This window comes from Narcine bancroftii, chromosome 5, assembly GCF_036971445.1.
Source record: "Narcine bancroftii isolate sNarBan1 chromosome 5, sNarBan1.hap1, whole genome shotgun sequence".
Taxonomy (NCBI): domain Eukaryota; kingdom Metazoa; phylum Chordata; class Chondrichthyes; order Torpediniformes; family Narcinidae; genus Narcine; species Narcine bancroftii.
This window is the reverse complement of record NC_091473.1, coordinates 16,189,334-16,213,716: the sequence shown is the minus strand read 5'-3', so window position 1 is coordinate 16,213,716 and position 24,383 is coordinate 16,189,334. Positions and strand designations below refer to the sequence as shown.

Below are 24,383 nucleotides of genomic sequence, written 5' to 3'. Positions count from 1 at the left end.
AAAGTTAAAGGCAGTTTCGGGCCCAAGCCCCTCGCCAGGAATGTCAAAAATCAGGCAGATGTCTGAATTAAAAAGGTGTGGGCAAGGGGGATGAGGAGAGGAGGGGGGAGGGGGAAGGGTAGGAGGAGCACAGGCTAACAGGTGAGAGGTCATTGGTGGATAGAGGTGGGAGGGTAGAACCTGACAGTGGTAAGGGGAGAGGCTAGAGGGCAAAGCAGGCTCGCCCTCTGATAGGAGAAGGAAAGGAATGGGGTGAGGACTGGAGGAAAGGAAATAAAAGGATATGAAAAGAGACTCTGGGGAGGGGGTTTAAACGGAGAAGTCAATGCCATCTGATTGGAATCTGTCGAGACAGAATATAAAGTGTAATTCCTCCAATTTGCAAGTGTTCTAGATTTGGCAGTGCATGAGGCCATGAATAGATATACTGGTGTGGCAGTGGTGTGTGGAATTGAAGTGTTGGCCATGGGATGGATGTCTTTGCTGCAGCAGCAGACAGAGTGAAGGTGCTCAACAAAATGATCTCCCAGTCTGGGTCCAGTCTTCCTGATGTGGAGACCACATCAGGAACACTGGATGTAGTAAATGACCCCAGTAGATTTACAAGTGAAGTAGTTGCTTCACTTGGAAGGACTGATTTTCTTGTTGACCTTCGAAGGATGAACGTGACATAACAGAGGAGTATAAGATTATGAGGGTCTTCGATAAGGCGGACAGCCAGTGCCTTTTTCCAGATGACATTTGTTTAAGGTGAGGGGAGGTAAGTTAGAGGTGTGTTGTTTTACTCAGAGAGTGGTGGGTATCTGGAATGGATTGCTGGGGATAGTGGTAGAAGCTGATACAATAGCAACATTCATAAGACTGTTAGACAAGCACATGGATGTAAAAAGAAAGAGGGTTATGGTTGAGAGGGAGGGAAGAGTTAGTTTGTTGTGGAGATCATCAGTCGGCAGAACATCGTAGGCTGAAGGCCTGCACTGCGTTGTGATATTCTACATCATGTCTAAAATTTTCTTGATGGACTCAATCTGTATTAGAGTTAAGTAACAGTGTTTTACTTTAATCTGGGCATCATTTTCAGTGTAGACTTGGGACCAAGGACCTGTTCTGTGCTGCAACATCCTACATTCCATGTTTATACCTCTGATTCACGTAAGTATAGAAAATACACCACAGACTCCACTTCAAAAGAAAACGCTGTTCTTATTTTACAAAACCACTATAATCAAAAATTCATAGAGATTGGCAATTTATTGCTAGCAATCAAATAATTCTGAACATTGTCTAAGATTAGAGAGTGCCAAAGCCACCAATTATTTCAGAATATGAAGCCAATAATTTAATTGCTTCAAACTGGGCTGAGTACACCTTGATGTTCACTTGCTCCCAAACAGAAATGTAAAAGCATTGCATTGTCCAACAAGCACTCAAAACTCATGTCTAAAAATTGTAATTTTGGGCATCGCAGTTAGTGCGACAGTATTACAGTGCCAGCCACCCAAGTTCAAATCCGCCATTGTCTGTAAAAGAGTTTGTAATTTCTCTCCGAGACTTACGTGGGTTTGCTCTGGTTGCTCCCGTGTCCTCACATGTTCCAAAACAAAGAACATAGAGCATTACAGCACAATAAAGGCTCTTTGGCCCACGATGTTGTTCTGACCTATGTAATCCTACTCCATGATAATCTCAACCTACCCTCCCTCACACCCATAACCCTCTATTTTCCTTTCATTCATGTGCCTATCTAAGAGTCTTTTACGTCCCTATTGAAGCAGCATCCACCACCACTGTTGGTAATATATTCCAGGCACACACCATTCCCTGTGTTAAAGACTTCCGACATCGCTCCTAAACATTCCTTCCCTCAACTTTAACTGATGCCCTATGGTATTTTCTACTGTTGCCCAAGGAAAAGGATCTAGTTGTTCACCCTTTCTGAGCCCCTCGTAAACTTCTATACCTCTATTAAGTCACCTCTCATCCTTTATCACTTTGGGCCTTCTACTCTACTGTACTGATAAATAAGCATGCTCATTTGAAAATTATATCTTTTTTAACAACTGCTTCCTCTTTGGGCTGGTGGTAGGTTGATGAATGAGCCCCATCTGAAGTTAGGGAGGCAGTTGGGAGCTCTTCAGATGTGAGAGGACTTCAGCCTGGAGGAGGAGCTGACCAACTTGCACCCACTACTGTTGTGAGGGAGCAGCCCCCACCCTACCAGAGGTGCCATGATCAGAGGGGTCCACATCAGGAGTGCTAGAAGTGGGTGGCAGGATCTCCCTGAGCACTCAGGATGACGACCCCTTGTGACTGAGACCAATCAGAGCAGAGCACCAAGCTCTCAGAGAGTGAGAATGGGTCCAGCCAGCGAGGAGTTAAATCAGGGAAGCTCCACATGGAAACGCTCAGGGATTGTCTCAAGGCACTGATGCAAGGAGAGTCAGGATTCAGGAATAAGAAAAAGTAATGAGATGGACGGCACTGAGCGAAGCAGGAACATTCAGTTAGCGTTAAAATGGAGAGTTGTTGTGCGATTAATCAAGAGTTGTGAATGCAGGGTTAATCAGAGAAAATCTGTGAGGCTAATTCATCAGGAGCTGTGAGCACAGCGTTAACCAACAAGTCATTGAGGGTCTAACCAGGAGCTGTAAATACAGGGTTAATCAGAGAAAGTGAGGTGAACTAATCAGGAACTGTGAATGCAGGGTTAATCACAGGGAATCAATATGGGGCTTGTCAAGACTGTCAACACAGGGTTAATCAGGAAAAGAGCAGGTTAATCAATGAGTCAGCATGTGGTTAATTAGGTGGAGGCAGAGGGCTAATCAGCAAATCTAAACAAGGGACTAATCAGGAGGTGTCTGAAGCTGGTTAATCAGGCTCGAAAGACACAACTAATCAGAGAAAATTCAGCACAGGACAAATCAGAGTGACTCCACATGGCTGCTAATCAATCATGATCAGCAAGAAGTTAATTGGAGGCCAAGCTTGGGAGTAATCAACATAGGGCTAAAGGGAGATGAAGGGTTAATCTAGGACATTATGTTGGGATTTACCAGGTACAGTCATCTTGGTACTAATCAAGGGCTAATAATGATTATAAGAATGGGATTAATGTGGGATAAGTACAGGAGTGATAAGTGGGAACACTCTGGGATTTGGAAGATAACAAGATATCGGAGCAGAGTACATCCATTGGCCCATTGAGTCTGCTCTGTCATTCTAATGAGCTGATCCATCCACCCACTCAGATCCACTCCATGGCTTTCTCCCCATCACCTTTGATGCCCTGACTAATCAAATACCTATCAATCTCTGTCTTAAATACACCCAACAGCCAATAGTTTCCACAGCCAACTATGGCAACAAGTTGCACAAGCCCTTTTCTCACTGCCGACCCACCTAAGGAATGGGAAAAATTGTAGGGCAGGCTGAAACTGGCAGCGTTTCACACCACACCATAATTTGCAGGTAATCCTGCTACTCGAGATTTTAGGGGTGGGGGGTCCGCCTCCAGCGGTGATGTCGTGAGTGACGTATTACATACAGTGGTCTGACAGCCCAGCTGACTGCACATGACTTTTCACAGCTGTCAGAACTTTAGGTATTATGATCTTCATAAACACAAAATCACAATTAGACTAATTTGTCAAATGTTTATTGTTGCAATGTTAATGACATCGCTACACTTAATTAAAAAAAATACTTTTTGTGTTAATTTTTGATGGAAGGTTTTCTAAATATTGATCAATAGTTCGCCCTGGGCTGCCTCACTCAGAGTGGCTAGTGAGTGAGTGAGCAGCCAGCGTCAGCTGCTTGGGGCCAGCGGCCGAGCAGGGGAGAAGGCCAGACATCATGGTCAAGTGGGTTCTGGCCAGAGCAGCCACCCCTCTGTGGTGGTGCTCAGGGTCCATCACGGTGGACCAGCCCCACGCTTCCTGCAAACGGGACACCACTGCCGCTGTGCCACTGGTATCCGGGAGCACCTGCAGCGCCTCGGCCGAGCAGCTCCTCATGCCGGGTCCACCCTCCTTCATGCCGCCTACTCCCCCACTCCACTCTCTCATGCCGCCTGCTCCCTCTAGAAATGAATGCCAATATGGCATTCACCTTCACCAATGATTCAACCTGGAGGTCAACCTTTAGGGTATCCTGCACAAGGACTCCCAAGTCCCTTTGCATCTCTGAAAGTGTGTGTCTGTCTCTTTGTCTGTGTGTACTTGTATCATCTGTCTGTATGTGGGTTAAGTCTGGTTGTGTGTCTGCACCAAGGACTGGAGAACATTGTTTCATCAGGTTGTACTTCCAAATTCCAAACTTACCTGGTCCATCTCCAACAACACTCTCTCTTTCTCTGTCTCCATCTCGGGAGACATGCTTTCCACTGACATATATTACAAACCCACCAACTCCAACAACTACCTGGACTTCACTTCCTCATACCTTGCCCCCTGCAAGGATTCGATCCCCTTCTCTCAATTTCTCCGACTGTGTTAGACTTCCTTTAAAAAAGCCATGGACTCTCTGCAGTACTTTGGACTAGGCATTCATTCTCTCCTGTAGACTGGTCTCCTCCCTGTCCCCTTGCTGTGCATGGGCTTGATATCTGGTCCCTTACTGGCAGCAAAACCTCATCCCATGATGCTAAGGAATGGCACACCTCAAGACTGCGTGCTCAGCCCGTTATTCTTCATGATGCTAACTCACAACTGAACTGCCAGATTCAGTTCAAACTGTATCAATCAAGTTTGTGGATGATACATCAGTAGTTGGCCACATCAGCAAAAACGATGAGCTGGGGTGCTCGTAAAATGGTGTGAGAACAGCAACCTGAGTCTTAACGTGGGCAAAATAAAGGAGATGACTGTGGACTTCAGGAGACTTCTCTCCTCGACACATCAATGGTCCATTCACGGAGGGAGTGGGGAGCATACACGTGAATATAACAGATGACCTATCCTCATTAATCAGGAAGGCACAGCAGCGTCTACACTTCCTGAGGAAGGCAAGATTACTTGACAACCTCTGAAGGGAAGTGTTGAATATTCCTTCTTCAGTATCTTTTGACCTGTGTTGCCATTTTCAGAGAACTGTGAACTTGAACTCTGAGGTCACTCAGTTCAACACTGGCATTTACTGAACTTGTCCTACCCCTATCTGACATCTCAATTTGCATTCCTTAACATTTGTTAGGATTAAATAACATCTCAAGGGCAGATGCAAACAGCAAATGATAGGCAAACAGACTGGGAGGTTGAAATGGGAGATGACATGCCAGTATGCTTCAAAGGCCAAGGGATCTTCTTCCCTGTCTCATACTCCACATTGTTCTGCATCATACTCACAGCCCTTGTAGATGTCTGTGGGGATCTGCACTGCCATGTATGAATAGTTGACCTTGACCTTGAAGTTTGGGTCATACACAAAGTCCAACTGCAAAGGACTGGCTTGTTCCCCGTCTGAGTTTTCTTCATTTCTATCAGAACCCTGTTGGAAACAGAGAATGAAGAGTCAGAAATAGCAGGGAGTGTCGCGACACTGATCCCTGGGCAGTTCACTTTTGCAGGGTGAGATCGTGAACTAGAGAGGGCAAAGGGGTTTTCATTTTGACAAAGGTTACAGCTTCCTCTGGAACTGGGCTGAAACATTCCAACCAAGATATGCATTTCCAGCACTCGACATTAGCATGGAAGAGAATCTCTGGCATGAATAACAGTCAAAAGAGAGAGCAGAAGGCAGGACACCTAAAACTAGAGTTTGACCAGACCCTTGGCTCAAGATTTAGAATGAGCTGGTCTAATATGCTAAATTACCTTCCCTTTTCATAGTAGAATAGATGAAATGATTGATAACAAGGTGAGATTTTAACATGCACACTGTTGGCACAGCTCATTGTTTGTCAGAATGTGTTGAGACATGAGCGTGCTCTGTTAGTACCATGGAACCACAGAAGACAGCCACACAGAAAGGTTTGCAGACTATTTACTTTTACTTAATTAAACCAGCCAGAGGCAAACTCATGAATGTTAGTATCAGGAATTGGTCCCTGCTTGTCCCTGTGGCATATTTCACTCTCTGCCTCCCAGGGATTTTGGCAGTCACCACACATAGGTCAACAACACCAGCGTCGTTATTTCTGCTTCACTTTCACCTCCCAAATATTCAAGTGCTCAACCGTACCTGAGAGTTTCTCATAATAGTCTCTGGACAGCTTAGACACCAGCTCAGTCCAACTCTTGTCACCCCATTCCACAGAAAAGACCTTAAATCTCACTCCTTCAACAACCATTCCACCCACGAGGCTGCTGTTATTTCTAACTCTAACCAGTTTTCAGAATGCCACTCTCCACAAGCTTCCACCCGTCGTTACCTTCTGCTTCACCGTCTGCCTACTCTTCCCCGCTCTGCAGTAGATCCATGTTAAGTGACCCTGTCCCTAGAAGTTGTTCTTTTTGTGAATCTAAGTTCCAGTTGAGTTATGTTGCAAGTTAATTTCTGAGCTACTGACAAGCTTTAAATATGTCCCAGATTAGATTCCTGCTGACTGTCCCGGGTTCGACCCGTACGGACTGTCCCGGGTTCGACCCGAACGGACTGTCCCGGGTTCGACCCGTACAGACTGTCCTGACTATCCAGGATTAGTCGCATAATGACTGTCCCAGATTAGACCTGTACCCACTGTCCCAGATTTGACACATACTGATTGTTCTGCATTAGACCGATATGGACTTTTCTGGATTCCCGGATTAGACCCGTACCGACTGTCCTGGGTAAGACTGTACTTACATCCAACCTGGAAATGTTAAGAGTACCTTTAGATGGTGCCTCATGTAATTGCCCATCTTACATCCCTTTTCATTTTTTATTTATTTTCACTTCAAGATTTACTCTGATGGAGTCCACACTGTAGTATTCCAAGAAACCCAAATAAATGTACATAACTACTCTTGATCATTAACTTTAGTTGGGTTTGCACAAAATTTCAACTAGTTTCCATTCCAGCACTAATACCTTCTCCATCACAACGTCCAGGGGAGATTTTGCCCGTGGAATATTTCTGGGTGGTATTTCTACCTTTGCAGTCCACCTTCTGTTACCTGTCACTGATCTCTGCAGCCTGTCTCACCCTCCACCTGTTCCCATGGTGCGTGGAACCGTCTGCTACCATCCCTTGGAACTTTTGGCTTCAGCAGCTTTGACTGTTGGCAGCAGAGTTGGCTGGAGTGGAGGTGAACCCTGGGCTTACTGTGTTTCCAAATAGCAGGAGACTGCAGTGTGCATCTGCCCTATTCCTTGGGCTTTTCTCAAATGATTGTTTGAGTGTCTCAGGGATTTATTTTAATTTTAAATTAGAGATGCAGCACAGTAACAGGCCCTACCGGCCCACGGGCCTCACACCACATAAATGCACCCATGTGACCTTGAAGTTTGGAAGATAGGAGGAAACCAAAGCATCCACAGAAAACCAACACAGACACAGTGAAAATATACAAACTCCTTACAGACAGTGCTAGATTCGAGCCACAGTCACTGAAACTTTAATATTGTTCCGCCAACTGCTGCACTGTTATAGATCCTCCTCCCCTCCATTTTTATCAGGTGTCTGTTTTTTTCTCGTTCCCGATGAAGGAACAGGCCCGAAATGTTGGTTACCTTTACTTCCACTGGATACTGAGTTACCAGTAATCCGGATGAAAACCACAGTCACCGGAAGAATGGACTTCACCTTTGTAGAGGTTAAAACCTTGTGTTTATGATTTATGGTTGTTTTATGACTTCCCCTTTAAGGATTAACTGTTTTTGTACAGTTACCATAGTTACTATGACATCAAATGTTATACAATCTGAGCAGACCGGGAGTTCCCTTCTCATTCTTGGAACGACCATGGAAGAGATGTGAGCTCTCGAGAAACTTTTATTTGAATTTATCATTATTATCCATTATTAATCATTTGTTATCATTTTAATTTGTTTATATTTGTTTGAAGTTGAGTATTGTTATCATTTACAATATACTTTATTTTACTCATCATTATGAAGTGAGAAGCTATGAAAATGTTTATTTGCTTTTATCAATGGAAAATTAAAGCTATTTACAGCTGCAGTTGTGAAGTTTGATTTATTTGGATGAATAAGATACAATTCGGAATATCGAGGCATACTTCTCTTGGAAGGTGACGTGCTTTGAGATTAGAAGCTGGGAAGTGTCACCTACAATTAATTCAAAGAAAAGTGTTTTATAAAATTGTGAATTTGGTTGGAAGAAAGAAGTTAAGATTGAAAGAAAGTCTGTTAGAAAATTCTGGAAGCTTCTATGAGAACATCTCTGGAATTGTACAGTTAGAGCATGTCTGTCTGACTTCAGGCACCTGTAACCTTGAAAGAGCAAAACATAAGGAACTGCTCTACCAGCCAGGCAAATTGGGAGGAAGCCCAGATTCTGTGTTCTATAAACATAGATAACGCAGTCAATTTGTGCAGAATACTACAGAACAGAACTAAGACAGCCAGGAATATACTTAAAGGGTCCACGCAAGATACAAATTTGTTTACAGTTCCAAGAAGAAGCCAGAAGAAGACAGGTTGCAGTGTAAAGATGGAGAAGTAGTCTCCATGGGCAAGAGAGCTCGAGCAAACAGCTCCTCTCACAGGGCTGTCTGATCGTGAGTTGAGCCGGCAAGGCGGATGCATAAGACTTGGTGGAAGGTTGGAGACAGTGACCAGAAAAGAAGTGGCTTCAACTACCACGCAGGAAGAGGAGTCACGTGATGGAGTAGTGGCCGGACGGTGAACTCCAGCCCTCTCCAGAAAAGTCGGGAAAAACAAGAGAAAATACAAAGGCACAGAAATACAAGTTAAAGAAAAGTGAGTATAAAGGTGGAAAGAAGATGGAGACAAAAGAAGAAAAATCAAAATCAACAGTAAGAAGAGAGGAAGAGAAGACAACGGAGGAAAAAGGTGAAGGCCTTACCTGTCCGAAGAGGCCCGCTGTGGAGAGAGGAGCCCACTACCTCAGGTCGGTAGAAAAAGAACTACAACAATGGCTCACAGAGCCGAGTAAAAGTGCGCAACCGCGCATGAAAAAAAACACACCGACGGGAGGGGGGACCAGCTGGGGAGTCGATCTCCACAGCCGGCAACGACAGCTGCAGAACACCTGCAGCAAGAAGAGACCACAGAAGACAATAGAAACAAGAAAGAAGAGGAGGAAAGGGCACCAAAGAAACAACAGATGGCCAACCCAGAGGAAGAAGAAGAGGAAGAATACAGTGAAATAGATAAATGGAAAGGCAAGGTAAAGGATATACTTGCTCTTGTTAGAGGATACATGGAGTCATTTAAAGAATGGCAAACACAGGAATTCAATGATTTAAGAAGAAGAATAAACAACACAGAAGAGAAAGTGAATAAAATAGATATGATCTTAACAGAAATGGGGAAAAAAATGGACAAGATGGAAGAACGGGCAGTAGCAGCAGAAATGGAGGTAGAAGACTTAAAAAAGAAATTGGAGGAATCTAATAAAAAAACTAAAGAGACACAAGAACTACTAGCTCAAAAAATAGATATAATGGAAAATTATAACAGAAGAAATAACATAAAGATAGTGGGCCTTAAGGAAGATGAAGAAGGCAAGAATATGAGGGAGTTTATAAAAGAGTGGATCCCTAAGACCCTAGGATGTCCAGAACTACAGCAAGAAATGGAAATAGAAAGGGCACATAGAGCATTGGCCTCTAAACCACAACCACAACAAAAACCAAGATCTATTGTAGTAAAATTTCTAAGATATACTACAAGAGAAAAGGTACTGGAGAAGACAATGGAAAAAGTAAGAGAGGGCAACAAACCACTGGAGTATAAAGGGCAAAAAATCTTCATTTATCCAGATATAAGTTTTGAACTCCTAAAGAAGAGAAAAGAGTTCAATACAGCGAAGGCGATTTTATGGAAGAAAGGGTATAAATTTACACTGAAGCATCCTGCGGTATTGAAAATATTTATTCCAGGACAACCAAACAGACTGTTCTCGGATCCAGAAGAAGCACGAAAATTTGCAGAACAATTACAAAAATAGACTGAGGGATGAAGACGGGTAATGAGAGTAAAAATGATCACGATTGATATGTATGTGGGTAAAGACAAAAATAGACTGAGGGATGAAGACGGTTGGACAGGTATATGGATGAGAGGAAGATAGAGGGTTATGGGCATTGTGCAGGGAGGTGGGATTAGAAAGGGGTGTTTGGTTCGGTGCGGACTAGAAGGGCCTAATGGCCTGTTTCCGTGCTGTAATTGTTATGTTATGTTATGTAATGAGGGTAAAAATGACCACGATTGATATGTATGCGGGTAAAGAGGTATAAGAGTGAATAGAGACAATGGGCATACGTGAAAGTATCTGTAATTAGAGGAAAACATAGATAGTATAGACAAGAATTAATAAGGGAAGGTAATGGAATAGAGAGAATAAGGAGGGAATTAAAAGAGTGACCTTTGTGACATATGAAAAGTGAAATCTTTTCTGGGGGGGGCTGGGTGGGGGAAAAGAGCGGTCACTGCAAACTCAGTTGACGCTTGCGAGTGGATTCGCAAATCAAAATGGAGAGGGGAGATGTGGTTGTCCGACAAGGGATAAAGGACAACTCAGGAGGGGAAGGGGAGATTGGGGATAAAGAAAATAGAAATAGGAGAATAAGGAAAATGTTGGATGTTGTTGGAATGTTGTCTGGTAAAGAGTTGAAAATAAGAAAACAGAAATGGAAAAGGAGGAAAGGTAATGATGGAAAAATGGAAAGAGAAGATAAACAAAATATAAAATGGCTACGCTGAACTATATGACTTTAAATATTAATGGAATACATAACCAAATTAAAAGGAAGAAACTACTAAATTTACTGAAAAAGGAAAAAATAGATATAGCATTTGTCCAAGAAACACACTTAACTGAATTGGAGCACAAGAAATTAAAGAGAGATTGGGTAGGACATGTAACAGCAGCATCGTATAATTCAAAAGCAAGAGGAGTGGCTATATTAATTAGCAAAAATGTGCCATTTAAAATAGAAGAGGAAATAATAGATCCAGCAGGGAGATATGTTATGATAAAATGTCAGATATATTCGGAGCTTTGGAATCTACTTAATATATATTCACCTAACGAAGAAGATCAAAAGTTTATGCAAGATATCTTTTTGAAGGTAGCTAATACGCAAGGGAACATACTAATAGGAGGGGATTTCAACCTGAATTTGGATCCAAATATGGATAAAACGGGGAAAAAAATTAACAGGAAGAACAAAGTAACCAAATTTATAATTAAATCAATGCAAGAAATGAAACTTGTGGACATATGGAGGAAACAAAACCCAAAAGAAAAGGAATACTCATACTACTCGACTAGACATAAAACATACTCAAGCATAGACCTATTTTTGTTATCAGCTAGTATGCAGGATAGAGTAAGAAAAACAGAATATAAAGCGAGAATGCTATCGGACCATTCACCCTTAATACTGACAGTAAAGCTAGAGGACATCCCTCCAAGAATGTATAGATGGAGATTAAACCCCATGCTACTTAAAAGACAGGATTTTAGAGAATTTATTGAAAAACAATTAAAAATGTACTTTGAAGTAAATACGGAATCAGTGGAAGATAAGTTTATACTATGGGACGCAATGAAAGCATTCACTTGAGGACAAATAATAAGTTATGCAACCAAGATGAAGAAGGACTATAATCAGGAAACAGAGCAGTTGGAAAGGGAAATAGTAAACATAGAAAAAAAATTAGCAATAAAGGAAGATACAACCAAAAGAAGAGAATTGGCGGATAAAAAAATAAAATATGAAACATTACAAACATATAAGGTGGAGAAGAATATAATGAAGACAAAACAGAAATATTATGAACTAGGTGAAAAAACACACAAAATCTTAGCATGGCAGCTTAAGACAGAGCAAACTAAGAAAATGGTATTGGCAACAAGGAAAAAAGACAAACAAATTGCATATAATCCAAAAGAAATTAAGGAAAACTTCAGAGAATTCTATGAACAATTATACCGAACTGAAAACGAAGGGAAAGAAGGGAAAATAGAGGAATTTTTGACTAAAATTGAACTACCAAAACTACAAATAGAGGAACAAAATAAATTAACAGAACCATTTGGAACAGTAGAAATACAAGAGATAATAAAAAAATTACCAAATAATAAGACACCAGGAGAGGATGGATTTCCAATAGAATTCTACAAAACATTTAAAGATCTATTAATACCGCCCCTCCTGGATGTAATCAACCAGATTGATGAGACACAAAACTTACCAGATTCATGTAAAACAGCAATAATTACAGTGATACTAAAACAAGGGAAAGATCCACTCTCACCAGCGTCATATAGACCAATATCTCTGCTAAACACAGATTATAAGATAATAGCTAAACTATTAGCAAACAGATTAGCAGAACAGGTACCGAAAATGGTAAATTTAGACCAAACTGGATTTATCAAAAAAAGACGCACAACAGACAATATTTGTAAATTTATTAACTTAATTCATGCAGTAGAAGGAAATAAAGCACCTGCAGTAGCAGTTGCTTTAGACGCAGAGAAGGCCTTCGACAGAGTAGAATGGAATTACTTGTTCAAAGTATTGCAAAAATTCAGTTTACCGGAGAAGTATATTAATTGGATTAAAGCATTATATAAGGGACCGTTAGCGAAAGTGACAGTAAATGGACATGTATCAAAGCAATTTAACTTAAGCAGGTCAACGCGGCAGGGCTGCCCACTATCACCATTATTGTTTGCGCTAGCTATAGAACCACTAGCAGAATCGATAAGAATAGATAATAATATAAAAGGAATAAAAATAAAAGACAGGGAATATAAAATCAGTCTATTTGCGGATGATGTGATAGTGTACTTAACAGAACCAGAACTATCAATAAAAGAACTATATAAGAAATTGAAGGAATATGGAGAAGTGTCGGGATACAAGATAAACGTAAATAAAAGTGAAGCAATGCCTATGAATAACGCGGATTTCTCAAAATTTAAGAAGGAATCCCCATTCAGATGGCAAATGCAGGCAATAAGATACCTAGGTGTACAAATAAACAAAAATCTAGGCCAATTATATAAACTCAATTACAATCCACTATTGAAAAAATTACAGGACGTTTTAGAGCATTGGAAAGAGCTACCACTAACACTGATAGGAAGGATAAACTGTATTAAAATGAACATTTTTCCAAGGATACTATACTTATTTCAGGCATTGCCAATACAACTGACAGAAAAATTCTTCAAAGAGTTAAAGAAAATAATAAGGAGATTTTTATGGAGAGGGGGGAAACCGAGGATAGCACTAGATAAATTAACAGAATGGTATAAACAAGGAGGCTTACAATTGCCAAACTTCAAAAATTATTATAGAGCCGCACAATTAAGGTACCTATCAGATTTTTATCAAACAAGGGAAAAACCAGACTGGACGAGATTAGAATTAGATAAAATAGGGGAAAAGATACCTGAACACATATTATATAAATGGGACGAAAAATTGGTACAACATAGAACTTCTCCAGTATTACACCATCTCCTCAATATATGGAAGAAGATTCATGTAGAAAGAAATAAAACAAATTATCAATTACCAAAACTAATATTGACGCAAAATAAGCTACTCCTTTTACAATAGACAACCTTTCCTTTAGAAAATGGGAAAAAAAAGGGATTAAAAGAATAGAAAATTGTTTTTCAGGAAGTAGATTCTTATCCTTTGAACAAATGAGAGATAAGTACAATATAACTGAAGATACAGCGCTGGCATATTACCAACTGAGATCCTACTTGAAAGATAAATTAGGAAGCAATTTGAGTTTACCAGAGGGAAGTAACCTCGAATATGTGATTACAGATACAATGTTAATCAAAAGATTTATAACAAATATGTATATTAAACTGCAAGAAAAGGAGAATGAGGAAACAAATGGTAAAACTAAACAAAAATGGGAACAAGATTTAAATATAAAGATAAAAAAGGAAACATGGGAGAAATTATGTTCTGGAACGATGAGAAATACAATAAATACGAGGCTGCGTATGATACAATATAATTGGTTACACAGACTATACATTACACCGCAAAAGTTAAATAAATGGGACCCAACAGTATCTGATAGATGTTTTCGATGTTAAAAAGAAAGGGGAACAACAATTCATGCAATCTGGACATGTGAGAGAGTAGAAAAATTTTGGGATGATCTCAATCAGATATTAAATAAAATAACAGAAAACAATATACCAAAGAATCCAGAGATCTTTCTCCTAAGTAACATAAAAAATAAAGAATTTGGAATTGACTTGGAAGATGCACAAAAAAGATTTGTTAAGATAGCCCTAGACGTAGCAAAAAAATGTATTATGTCAACCTGGAAATTGGAAGATAATTTGAAAATACAACAATGGTATATAGAAATGAATAAATGTATTCCATTAGAAAAAATAACATATAGTTTAAGAAATAATATTGAAATATTCGAACAAGTATGGGAGCCTTACGTTAAATACAATAGCGAAAACCTACCGAGGACAAACATTACCTAAGTTGATGGAAGGAGAAGGAAAGAAAAGAATGGACTCTGTAGAATTTCTGGTGAATTTTTGTTGAATGACAACATTGTCTGACTGAATTAATGCAACCTAGATTGTATACCTAAAATGGATGAGGGGGGGGGGGTGGGGGGGTGGCTTGGGAGGAGGGAGGGGGGGGGAGAAAAAGTCACTGTAAATGTGTGAAAAAGAAAAAGTGTATATCATGGCTATTGTGATTTATGGTGTGAAAAATAAAAAATTTAAAAAAAAATAAAAAAATTTTAAAAAACTACCACGCAGGAAGAAGACTCCATTAGGGCACTGCAGACCTCAATGGCTGGTTTAGAGGTTAGTGGAAGCGTAGCATATGAATGTACGTTGCAAAGCCCCATTGGTGCTGCACCGAGCGAAATGCTGAAGATAGAGACTCAATCAGCGATATCTGAATATTCAGATGTGAATCCTGATGATAGTATTTCCAGAGTTATGTGGATAGGAAGAGCTTCAAAGTCTTCAAAGCTATCTAGAGTGAGTACAGCTTTGCATGCTTCTAGCATATCGGCTCTGCATGCTAAGGCGCATGCAGACTTGGTTATTATTTGTGCACAACACGACTCGTTTCTGAAAAAAAATATGCTATAGAGCAGTGGTTCTCAACCTTCCCTTCCTACTCGCATACCACCTTAAGCAATCCCTTACTAATCACAGAGCACCAATGACAATAGCCATTACTTAAAGTGGTATGTGAATGGAAAGAAAAAGGTTGAGAAACACTGCTTTAGAGGATAATGGAAACTGAAATAAAGAAATAGCAACTGATGCAAGAAGCTGAAATGAAGAAACAACAATTCCAGCCAGAGGAACAAAAAAGATTATTGAAGAGAGAAAAGACTAGAGCCTGAGGAACAATATGCCATGAAGATGGCCAGAGTGAAAGCATTAGATCAGGCTTCTGCAAGATCTATCACTCAGCCTGAAGTACCCAAGGTCAATGGGTACCGCAGCCACCAGAAAAGAGAAGACTTGAGCAAGGAGCCACGGGTGGCGCTGCTAGTGCTCTAATGTCAATGGGCAACCCTGTGGAAAGGGCTTGCGATTTTCTATCTTTTCCGAGCACATGATTTCTGAATCTTCCCGAAAAAAGAGCATTTCAACCAGGTTCAACCATGCGAGTTGATCATATTCAACAATTGACAACTCCACCAATGCCATCACTTACATATCAGGGCCCAACACCATGACACCAGTTCAAGTTCAGCCAACTCCATTGACAACAAGACAACCAGACGCAAGCCTTGGTGGACAAGACAATATATTATCACTCAGAGCAAAACAAAATGAAATTTCTGCTATGTTAGCTCAGCAACAAGCTTCATGAAGTGTAGTGCACGACGAAAGAACCAAAGACTTCTTGATCCAAACCAAGGCTTTTATTAACTAAAAGACTGGAGCATATCACAAGTAGGTTGACCAGTCCAGAATGACCTGGTCTGGCTAGGGGCAATCCTTTAAGACCTGCCAGTAGGTGTGGCTACACTCTCAGCCAATCACAGTCATCCTACACTACCATCTGTACATATGTACATATACACATTGGTGATAGAATCTGTACTATCACATGCAGTTTAACAAAGAAGGAAATTCCAGTTTTTAATTGTGATCCATTACAATATCTGACATTCATGAATTCCTTTGAACATCACATTGAAAGTAATACTAGAAACGCCAAAGATCGTTTATATTACCTGGAACAATATATTGGAGGACAGGTAAAGGAGTTAGTCAAACGTTGTCAATATATGGATCCAGACCAAGGTTTTAAAAGGGCAAATGAATTATTGCATCATCATTATGCCAATGGACATAAAATCACAAGGGCCCAAATAGACAAGAATCTTTCTTGGTCAGCAATAAAATCAGAAGATGCAAAGGCTTTGCAAGCATATGCACTCTTTCTGAGACGATGTAGTGTTTATTTGCAAGAGGTGAATTTTCTTGTTAATTTGACGATTATTGTCAATAAATTACCTTACAAGTTGAAGGACTTATGGAGAACCAAAGTCACAGAGCTTAAAATGCTTTCCAGAAAGGATGCTACTTTTGAGGATGTTGTACAATTCTTGGAATGGCATGTGCATGAAAACAGTGTACCAGCATTTGGAAATATTAAAGATGCTTCAATAGTTCCTAAGGATGTAAAGAAGTCTAAATCATCGTCTCAACAGAAACCAAAGAGTAGTACGTTTGTTACTGCTGTGTCAGATACAAGCACAAGACAGAACAAGGAAACAAGGAAAAAAGATCAAACTGTTCAGGAAAGCTGTTTGTATTGCAAAGAACAACATGTTTTAGAAAAATGTTCACAATTGGAGAAAAAGTCACATGTCGAGAAATTAACTTTTTTAAAGAAGAATGTTTTAGCTGCTTGTGTAAAGGACATATCAGCAAAACTTGTAACAAGCGACTCAGTAACGATATACGCAGTTTAAAACATCCCAAGTTATGACATATTCAATGAAGTAAAGTTGAGAAAGAAGTCAAACAATCTGAATCCAAGACTAAAGACACAGTCAAAGTGAATACTGCAGCTTCTGTTCAGACAAACAGTCTTACTGGGGCTGGTTACAAAGCCCTCTCAATATTTCCAGTACAGGTTACAGCTAAAAAAGGAAGTTTCATACTGAAGACGTCATTATTTCTTGATCCAGGAAGTACCGCATCATTTTGTACTGTTGAATTAATGAAGAAACTTAATCTTCACAGTCGAAAATCACATATCTTGTTGAAGACAATGAATGATGAAAGGAACATTGAAACTAATATAGTTTCAGGTTAACAGATTGCTGAATTGGATAGCAATGAATTTTGTGATCTTCCAGTGTATATACTCAGAAGACTATGCCTGTGAATAGGGAGAATATTCCGTATCAGAATAATATCAAACAGTGGGCTCATCTAAAAGACATTTGCTGACTCAGGAATGATGCCAACATCGAGATGTTAATTGGATTAGATGTACCAAAGGCTCTAGAAGTAATAAGGAGTCAAAATGACAGACCTTATGCCATGAGAATGTTACTCGGATTGTCAATTAATGGACCATTAGGAAGTAAAATGAATAATGATCAGGAGTTGTCGAATGCTAATGTCAGAATTTCAGTTGTCAAATTTAATGATCTGGGAGAACAACGGTTTAAAATTGATTTCCCTGAATGTTACAAAGATATTCAAGAACATTAGAAGGTGGATAAACAGTTTCTGAAAATAGTTACAAATTCTGTGAAACATGTCGATGGTCAGTGCAGTACAGCATTACCTTTGAAGGAAAGAGAAATTTGTATGCCAGATAATAAAATAATTGCAGAACAGTTTATGCTGAATTTGAAGAGAAAATTCAAAAGAAATTCTTCCTTTCATTTGGAATATACAAATGTTATGTTGGACATGATAACCAAGGGTTATGTAGAAAAGATGTTAGAAGATATCTTGGAACGTAAAGATGGTAGAAAATGGTATTTACCTCATCATGAGGTTATACATCCACAAAAGGAGAAACTACATGTAGTATTTGATTGTGGAGCAGCATTTCAAGGACATTTTGAATTCCCAACTTCCACAAGTTTCAGACTTAACCAGTACTTTAATAGGTGTTCTGAGAAGATTTTGTAAAAAGCCTATTGTGATTGCAGCAGATATTGAAGCGATGTTTCATCAAGTGAAAGTATCATCAGAAGATCGTGATTTTCTATGATTATTATGGTGGCATAATGGTGATTTCAATAAAGATATGATTGAACAACTTCATCACCGAGTTGTGCAAATTTTGATCTCAGGAAATGTGCTGAAGATAATGAAGAGCAATTTCGTTCTCAAATTATAAACATCATCAGAAATAATTTCTATGTTGATGATTATCTTACTTCAGTAGTTTCAGAAAAAGAAGCAATAGATCTTTATCACGAGTTAAATGAGATCTGTTATAAAGGAGGTTTCTTCCTTACGAAATGGATTAGCAACAGTCAAGATGTGTTGGCTATTATTCCTCAGACAGAAAGAGCAAAGGAGATGAAACATCTTGTCTTGGATGTGACGTTCTACCTGTTGAAAGATTTCTGAGAGTGCAATGGTGTGTGTAATCTGATGTTTTCAAACTCAAAATTATTTTGAAAGAACAGCCTTTAACAAGAAGAGTTGTTCTTTCGATTGTAGGCTCTATATATGGCCCTTTGGGAATATTGGCACTGGTAGTATTAATAGCCAATAACATTTTGCAAGAATTGTGCAGAAGAAAATTTGGATGGGAGGAAACTATACCAGATTCCATTGCACAAGATTGGATGAATTGGTTTGAGTCTTAAAATGTTAGAAAGTTTAGAAGTCAACAGATGTTTTAAACCAACATACTTTGAAATAGTCTCATTTGCTCAGTTACACCACTTTGCTGACACAAGCAAAGATGGTTATGGTACTGTCAGTTATTTAGTACTGCAAAATAACCAAGAGTGAATACATTGTAGATTTATAATGGGAAAAACCAGAGTGGCTCCATTAAAGTCGGTCACCATACCTCGAATGGAATTGACTGCCACTACAATGGTGAGCAAAATGGACACCATGTTTAGAAGAGAATTACAGATGGAGTTAGCAGATTCTATGTTTTGGACTGATAGTACATCAGTGAATAAATACATTAATAACAAAACCATGAGGTTTCGTACCTTTGTGGCTAATAGAATTAATGAGATTGAGAAGATTTTGCATGTTAATCAATGGAGATATGTTAAAATAGTGGATAATCCAGATGATATGGCTTCACAAGGTAGAAGTGTTGAAACACGATATGGAGTTATTTTTACCTGTTTGACTATGAGAGGAATTCATATTGAAGTAGCGTAATCGCTTGATACAGACTCTTTTATCAATGTTCTTTGACGTGTTATCGGCAGGCAGGGTCAAGTGAAGGAGTTAAGTTCTGATAATGGTTCGAACTTTATAGGAGCTCAATTAGATTTAATAAAAGCAATTCAAAATTGGAATCAACATCAAATTCATGATGCACTGACTATCTTCTTCAGCATGATGCTGAAACAAGCCAATAAAGACCTCAACAATGATGACGCTGTTTACATCCAGTACCACACGGATGGCAGTCTCTTCAATCTGAGGCGCCTGCAAGCTCACACCAAGAGCAACTTGTCCGTGTACTACTCTTTGCAGACGATGCCGCTTTAGTTGCCCATTCAGAGCCAGCTCTCCAGCGCATGACGTCCTGTTTTGCGGAAACTGCCAAAATGTTTGGCCTGGAAGTCAGCCTGAAGAAAACTGAGGTCCTCCATCAGCCAGCTCCCCACCATGACCACATCTCCATCGGGCACACTGAACTCAAAACAGTCAACCAGTTTACCTACCTCAGCTGCACCATTTCATCTGATGCAAGGATCGACAAAGAGATAGACAACAGACTCGCCAAGGCAAATAGCGCCTTTGGAAGACTACACAAAAGAGTCAGGAAAGACAACCACCTGAAGAAACACACAAAGATCAGCGTGTACAGAGCCGTTGTCATACCCACACTCCTGTTTGGCTCCGAATCATGGGTCCTCTACCGGCATCACCTATGGCTCCTAGAACGCTTCCATCAGCATTGCTTCCGGTCTTTCCTCAACATTCATTGGAATGACTTCATCACCAACATCGAAGTACTCGAGCTGGCAGAGTCCACAAGCATCGAATCCATGCTGCTGAAGACCCAACTGCGTTGGGTGGGTCACGTCTCCAGAATGGAGGACCATCGCCTTCCCAAGATCGTGTTCTATGGTGAGCTCTCCACTGGCCACCGAGACAGAGGTGCACCAAAGAAGAGGTACAAGGACTGCTTAAAGAAATCTCTTGGTGCCTGCCACATTGACCACCGCCAGTGGGCTGATATCGCCTCCAACCGTGCATCTTGGCGCCTCACAGTTCGGCGGGCAGCAACCTCCTTTGAAGAAGATCGCAGAGCCCACCGCACTGACAAAAGACAAAGGAGGAAAAACACAACACCCAACCCCAACCAACCAATTTTCCCTTGCAACCGCTACAACCGTGCCTGCCTGTCCCGCATCGGACTTGTCAGTCATCAACGAGCCTGCAGCAGACGTGGACATACCCCTCCATAAATCTTCGTCCGCGAAGCCAAGCCAAAGACTTCAAAAGGAAATTAATTGGATATTTAACCCACCCACAAATACATAATTATGACAATCTTCAGATCATATTGTGTAAAATAGAAGCTATTTTAAATAGTTGCCCAATAACTAAAATTTCTGTTAATTCAAATGACGTCGAGGCGGCATTTACACCAAATCATTTCTTTCTTCTTAAATCTAAACCTTTAATGCCTCTGGGGTCAATTTCAGAAAGAAGATATTTATGTAAGACGCAGATGGAAATAAGTGCAGTTTATTGCAGATTTATTTTGGAAAAGATGGGTAAGAGAATATCTTTCATTATTACAAGACAAAAATGGACTTAAGTTAAACACAATTTTGTATGCGGAGACATTGTAATTATCATGGATGATTCTGCACCAAGAAACTCTTGGTTGTTGGGGAAAATCATGGATACAGTCCCGGACAAGAAAGGTTTCGTTTGGCAAGTGCAGATTAAAACCAAGACTGGTTACTTAAATAGACCTATTACTAAAACCTGTATTTTACATGAAGCAGAAAGTTTTAATTTCTAATCATACTTACTACATTTATTTTTGTATCTGTAATAATAATAATAATAATTATATATTAACCATTAATGTCTTTAATAATAATTAGGGGCCGGAATGTAGAGGTTAAAACCTTATGTTTATGATTTATGGTTGTTTTATGACTTGCCCTTTAAGGATTAATTGTTTTTGTACAGTTACCATAGTTACTATGACATCATATGTCGTAATATCCGAGCGGACCGGGAGTTCGCTTCTTATTCTTGGAACAACCATGGAAGAGACGTGAGCTCTCGAGAAACTTTTTGAATTTATCATTATTATCCATTATTAATCACTTACTATCATTTTAATTGGTTTATATTTGTTTGAAGTTGAGTATTGTTATCATTTACTCATCGTTACGAAGTTATGAAAATATTTATTTGCTTTTATCAATGAAAAATTAAAGTGATTTACAGCTGCAATTACGAAGTTTGATTTATTTGGATGAATAAGATACAATTCGGAATATCGAGGCTTACTTCTCTTGGAAGGTGACGTGCTTTGAGATTAGAAGCTGGGGAGAGTCACCTACAACTTTGTACAGATGTCCTCTGGTATTTGCTATTTCCACCCCTGGTAAAACGTGCTGGCTATCCACCCTATCGATGCCTTTCATAATCTTGTAGTCCCTCTCTTCTTTCTTTGCTCCAAAGAGAAAAGTTCCAGCTCTGCCAACCTTGCCTCATAAAACACATTCTCCAATCCAGGCAACATCCTGGTAAATCTCTTCTGCACCCTCTCAAAAGCTTCCACATTCTCCTGTAATGAGGTAGTCTAACCAGAGATTTATAGAGTTGCAACATTACCTCATGGCTCTTGAACTCAATCTCCCAATGAATGAAGGCCAGCATACTATAGGCCTTCTTAACTACCCTATCAACCTGCGTGGCAACCTTGAGAGATCTGTGGATTTAGACCCCAAGGTCCCTCTGTTCTTCCACACTATTAGGAATAATGTACCCTATGCGTCTCTCTGTTCTACATACTCCTCCAGGGCTCTACCACTCATTCTGTCATTCTCACCTGTTTCAACCACCAAAACATGAGGTTGGTAGGTTAATCTGATGTAATTGGGCAGCATGGGTTTCAGGGGGCGCAATATCTTCTACCATGATGTGTCGTTTAATGCTAAAAATTCCCAAATGCATCACCTCTGAGTTGAATCCCATCTGCCATTCCTTGTCCACTTTCCCAGCTGTTCTAGACCTTGTAGTAAACTCAGACAACCACCTTCACTGTGCACTGCACCATCAATTTTACTAACAATGCACTTGCACTGTGATCCCAATGCAGATGGCAAACAACAGGGGGTCCAGCACCGAGCCCTGCGGCACACCACTGGTCACAGTCCTCCAATTGGAGTCACAACATCTGCTACCTCCCTTCGCCTCCTGCCATCAAGTCTAGTTCTATATCCACAGTGCTGTATGAAAGTGCTGGAGAAACTCAGCAGGACACGCAGCATCCACCAGGAAGTAAAAGTCTGTTGACGTTTTGGGCTTGCGCCTTACCTCGGGAATGTGGATAAACAGGAGATGCTGCAATACTTCTGTGTACTGCACTGGGCCCCAGCATCTGCAGCTTTCCTTGTTCACCTTTGTAACCGACTGGCCAGCTCACCTTGAATCTTCCCAGCCAACTTACCTCTGGAGTATGTGGTGCTATATGACAGCACCTGCCTCCCATCTTCATGCTCCGAGGTCCACAGATCTACACACAACCACAAGCATGGAGGCAGAATCAGGCCATTTGGCCCATCGAGTCTGCCCATAAACTCAGCACTTACTATCCTTTTCAACCCCATTCTTCTGCCTTCTCCCCAATACCCTTGATTTCCTTTCTAATCAAAGCTCTATCTAACCCTGTCTTGAATATACCCAAAGACGGCCTCCACAGAGGTTAGCGGCAATGAATTCCTCTCAATGAAAATCTCCTCATCTCTATTTTAAAGGAACGGTTTTATATTTTGAGGATGTGCCCTCTGATCCAGAATCCCCCACCACAGGAAACATCCTCACTATATCCACGCTATAGAGGCCTTTCAGTATTTGATAGGTTTCAATGTGCAAAACCGTACTCTCCCTCTTCATTCAACAACCCACTGATGAGTGAACTTTTCCAGTTCTGCGGACATACCTGATCAGTGCCGTCACTGTGGAGCTCTCAAACTGCCTTCCTCTCCCAGGTTCAAGAACTGCTGTACCCTGGAACATCTCCCCTTGTATCTCTTAGTACCATTCCTTTTTTGTCTCTCTTAAGTGCTGAGTTCATCCCAAAGGTAGAAGCTCACAGTGACACCGTGTGGGAGCACTTACCATTTTGTCAGACATTCTTTTGTGAATACATGCAACCTTTCATCCAGCACGACTGCTTGCTGTGGATCTGTAATCAGTGGTTTTGCTACTTGGGCCAGATCCCCCAGCATGCAAGCTTGCTCCAGTCCCATGTGCTCACGGTTCCTCTTTCCTGAATCTCTTTGTGCCTGCAGTGTACATCTTACTGCTTGGATAGTGGGCACACTGTCGTTATAGCTTAATGGAACAGTACACCACAGGATGAGTCCCTTCAGCCCACGTCCGAGCCAAGTCTGAAGCCCCAAATCGAACTGCTTGCACATGATCCATATTCCTGCATTCCCTACATATTCATCTATCTATGGAGAAGACACTGTTGTTCCTGCTTCCACCACCACCCCAGAACATCATTCCCACCCACCACTCTGTGTAAAAAAAACCTAGCTTGGCACATCTCATGTAAATTTCTTCCCCTCCCCCCCACTCCACTTTGAACTTGCTTCCTCTAGTACATGACATCATTGTGTTGTATGGTAGCCACAAGTCAATACAGAGGATCATCAGAATGGCCAAGAAGATCACAGGGGTCTCCCTTTCCTCGACTGACCACATTCACTAGAGGTTTTGCTTCTATAGGGCTCAAAGAATTGTTGAGGACTCTTTCCATTCAGTACACTACATCTTTTAGGCATCACCATCAAGAAGGAGGTGTATAGGAGCATCAAAATCAGGACTGCCA

The 24,383-nt window shown here is 40.5% G+C and overlaps 1 protein-coding gene across 6 annotated transcripts in view; it reads right to left on the bottom strand.

The window, feature by feature from the left end:
• The window catches only part of LOC138763163 (voltage-dependent calcium channel subunit alpha-2/delta-2-like), a 604,584-nt gene that overhangs the window by 208,009 nt on the left and 372,192 nt on the right, over positions 1 to 24,383 (bottom strand). For 5 of the 6 annotated variants that reach the window (XR_011357359.1, XM_069936885.1, XM_069936886.1 and 2 more), the window contains one exon: positions 5,346 to 5,487. Coding sequence is in view for 5 of the 6 variants with exons in the window: in XM_069936885.1 (XP_069792986.1) it covers positions 5,346 to 5,487 (142 nt within the window). In the remaining variant the exon portion in view is untranslated. Of the gene's footprint in view, positions 1 to 5,345; positions 5,488 to 6,370; positions 6,467 to 24,383 lie in introns of those variants that run through there. The other variant, XM_069936889.1, reaches the window with a different exon arrangement.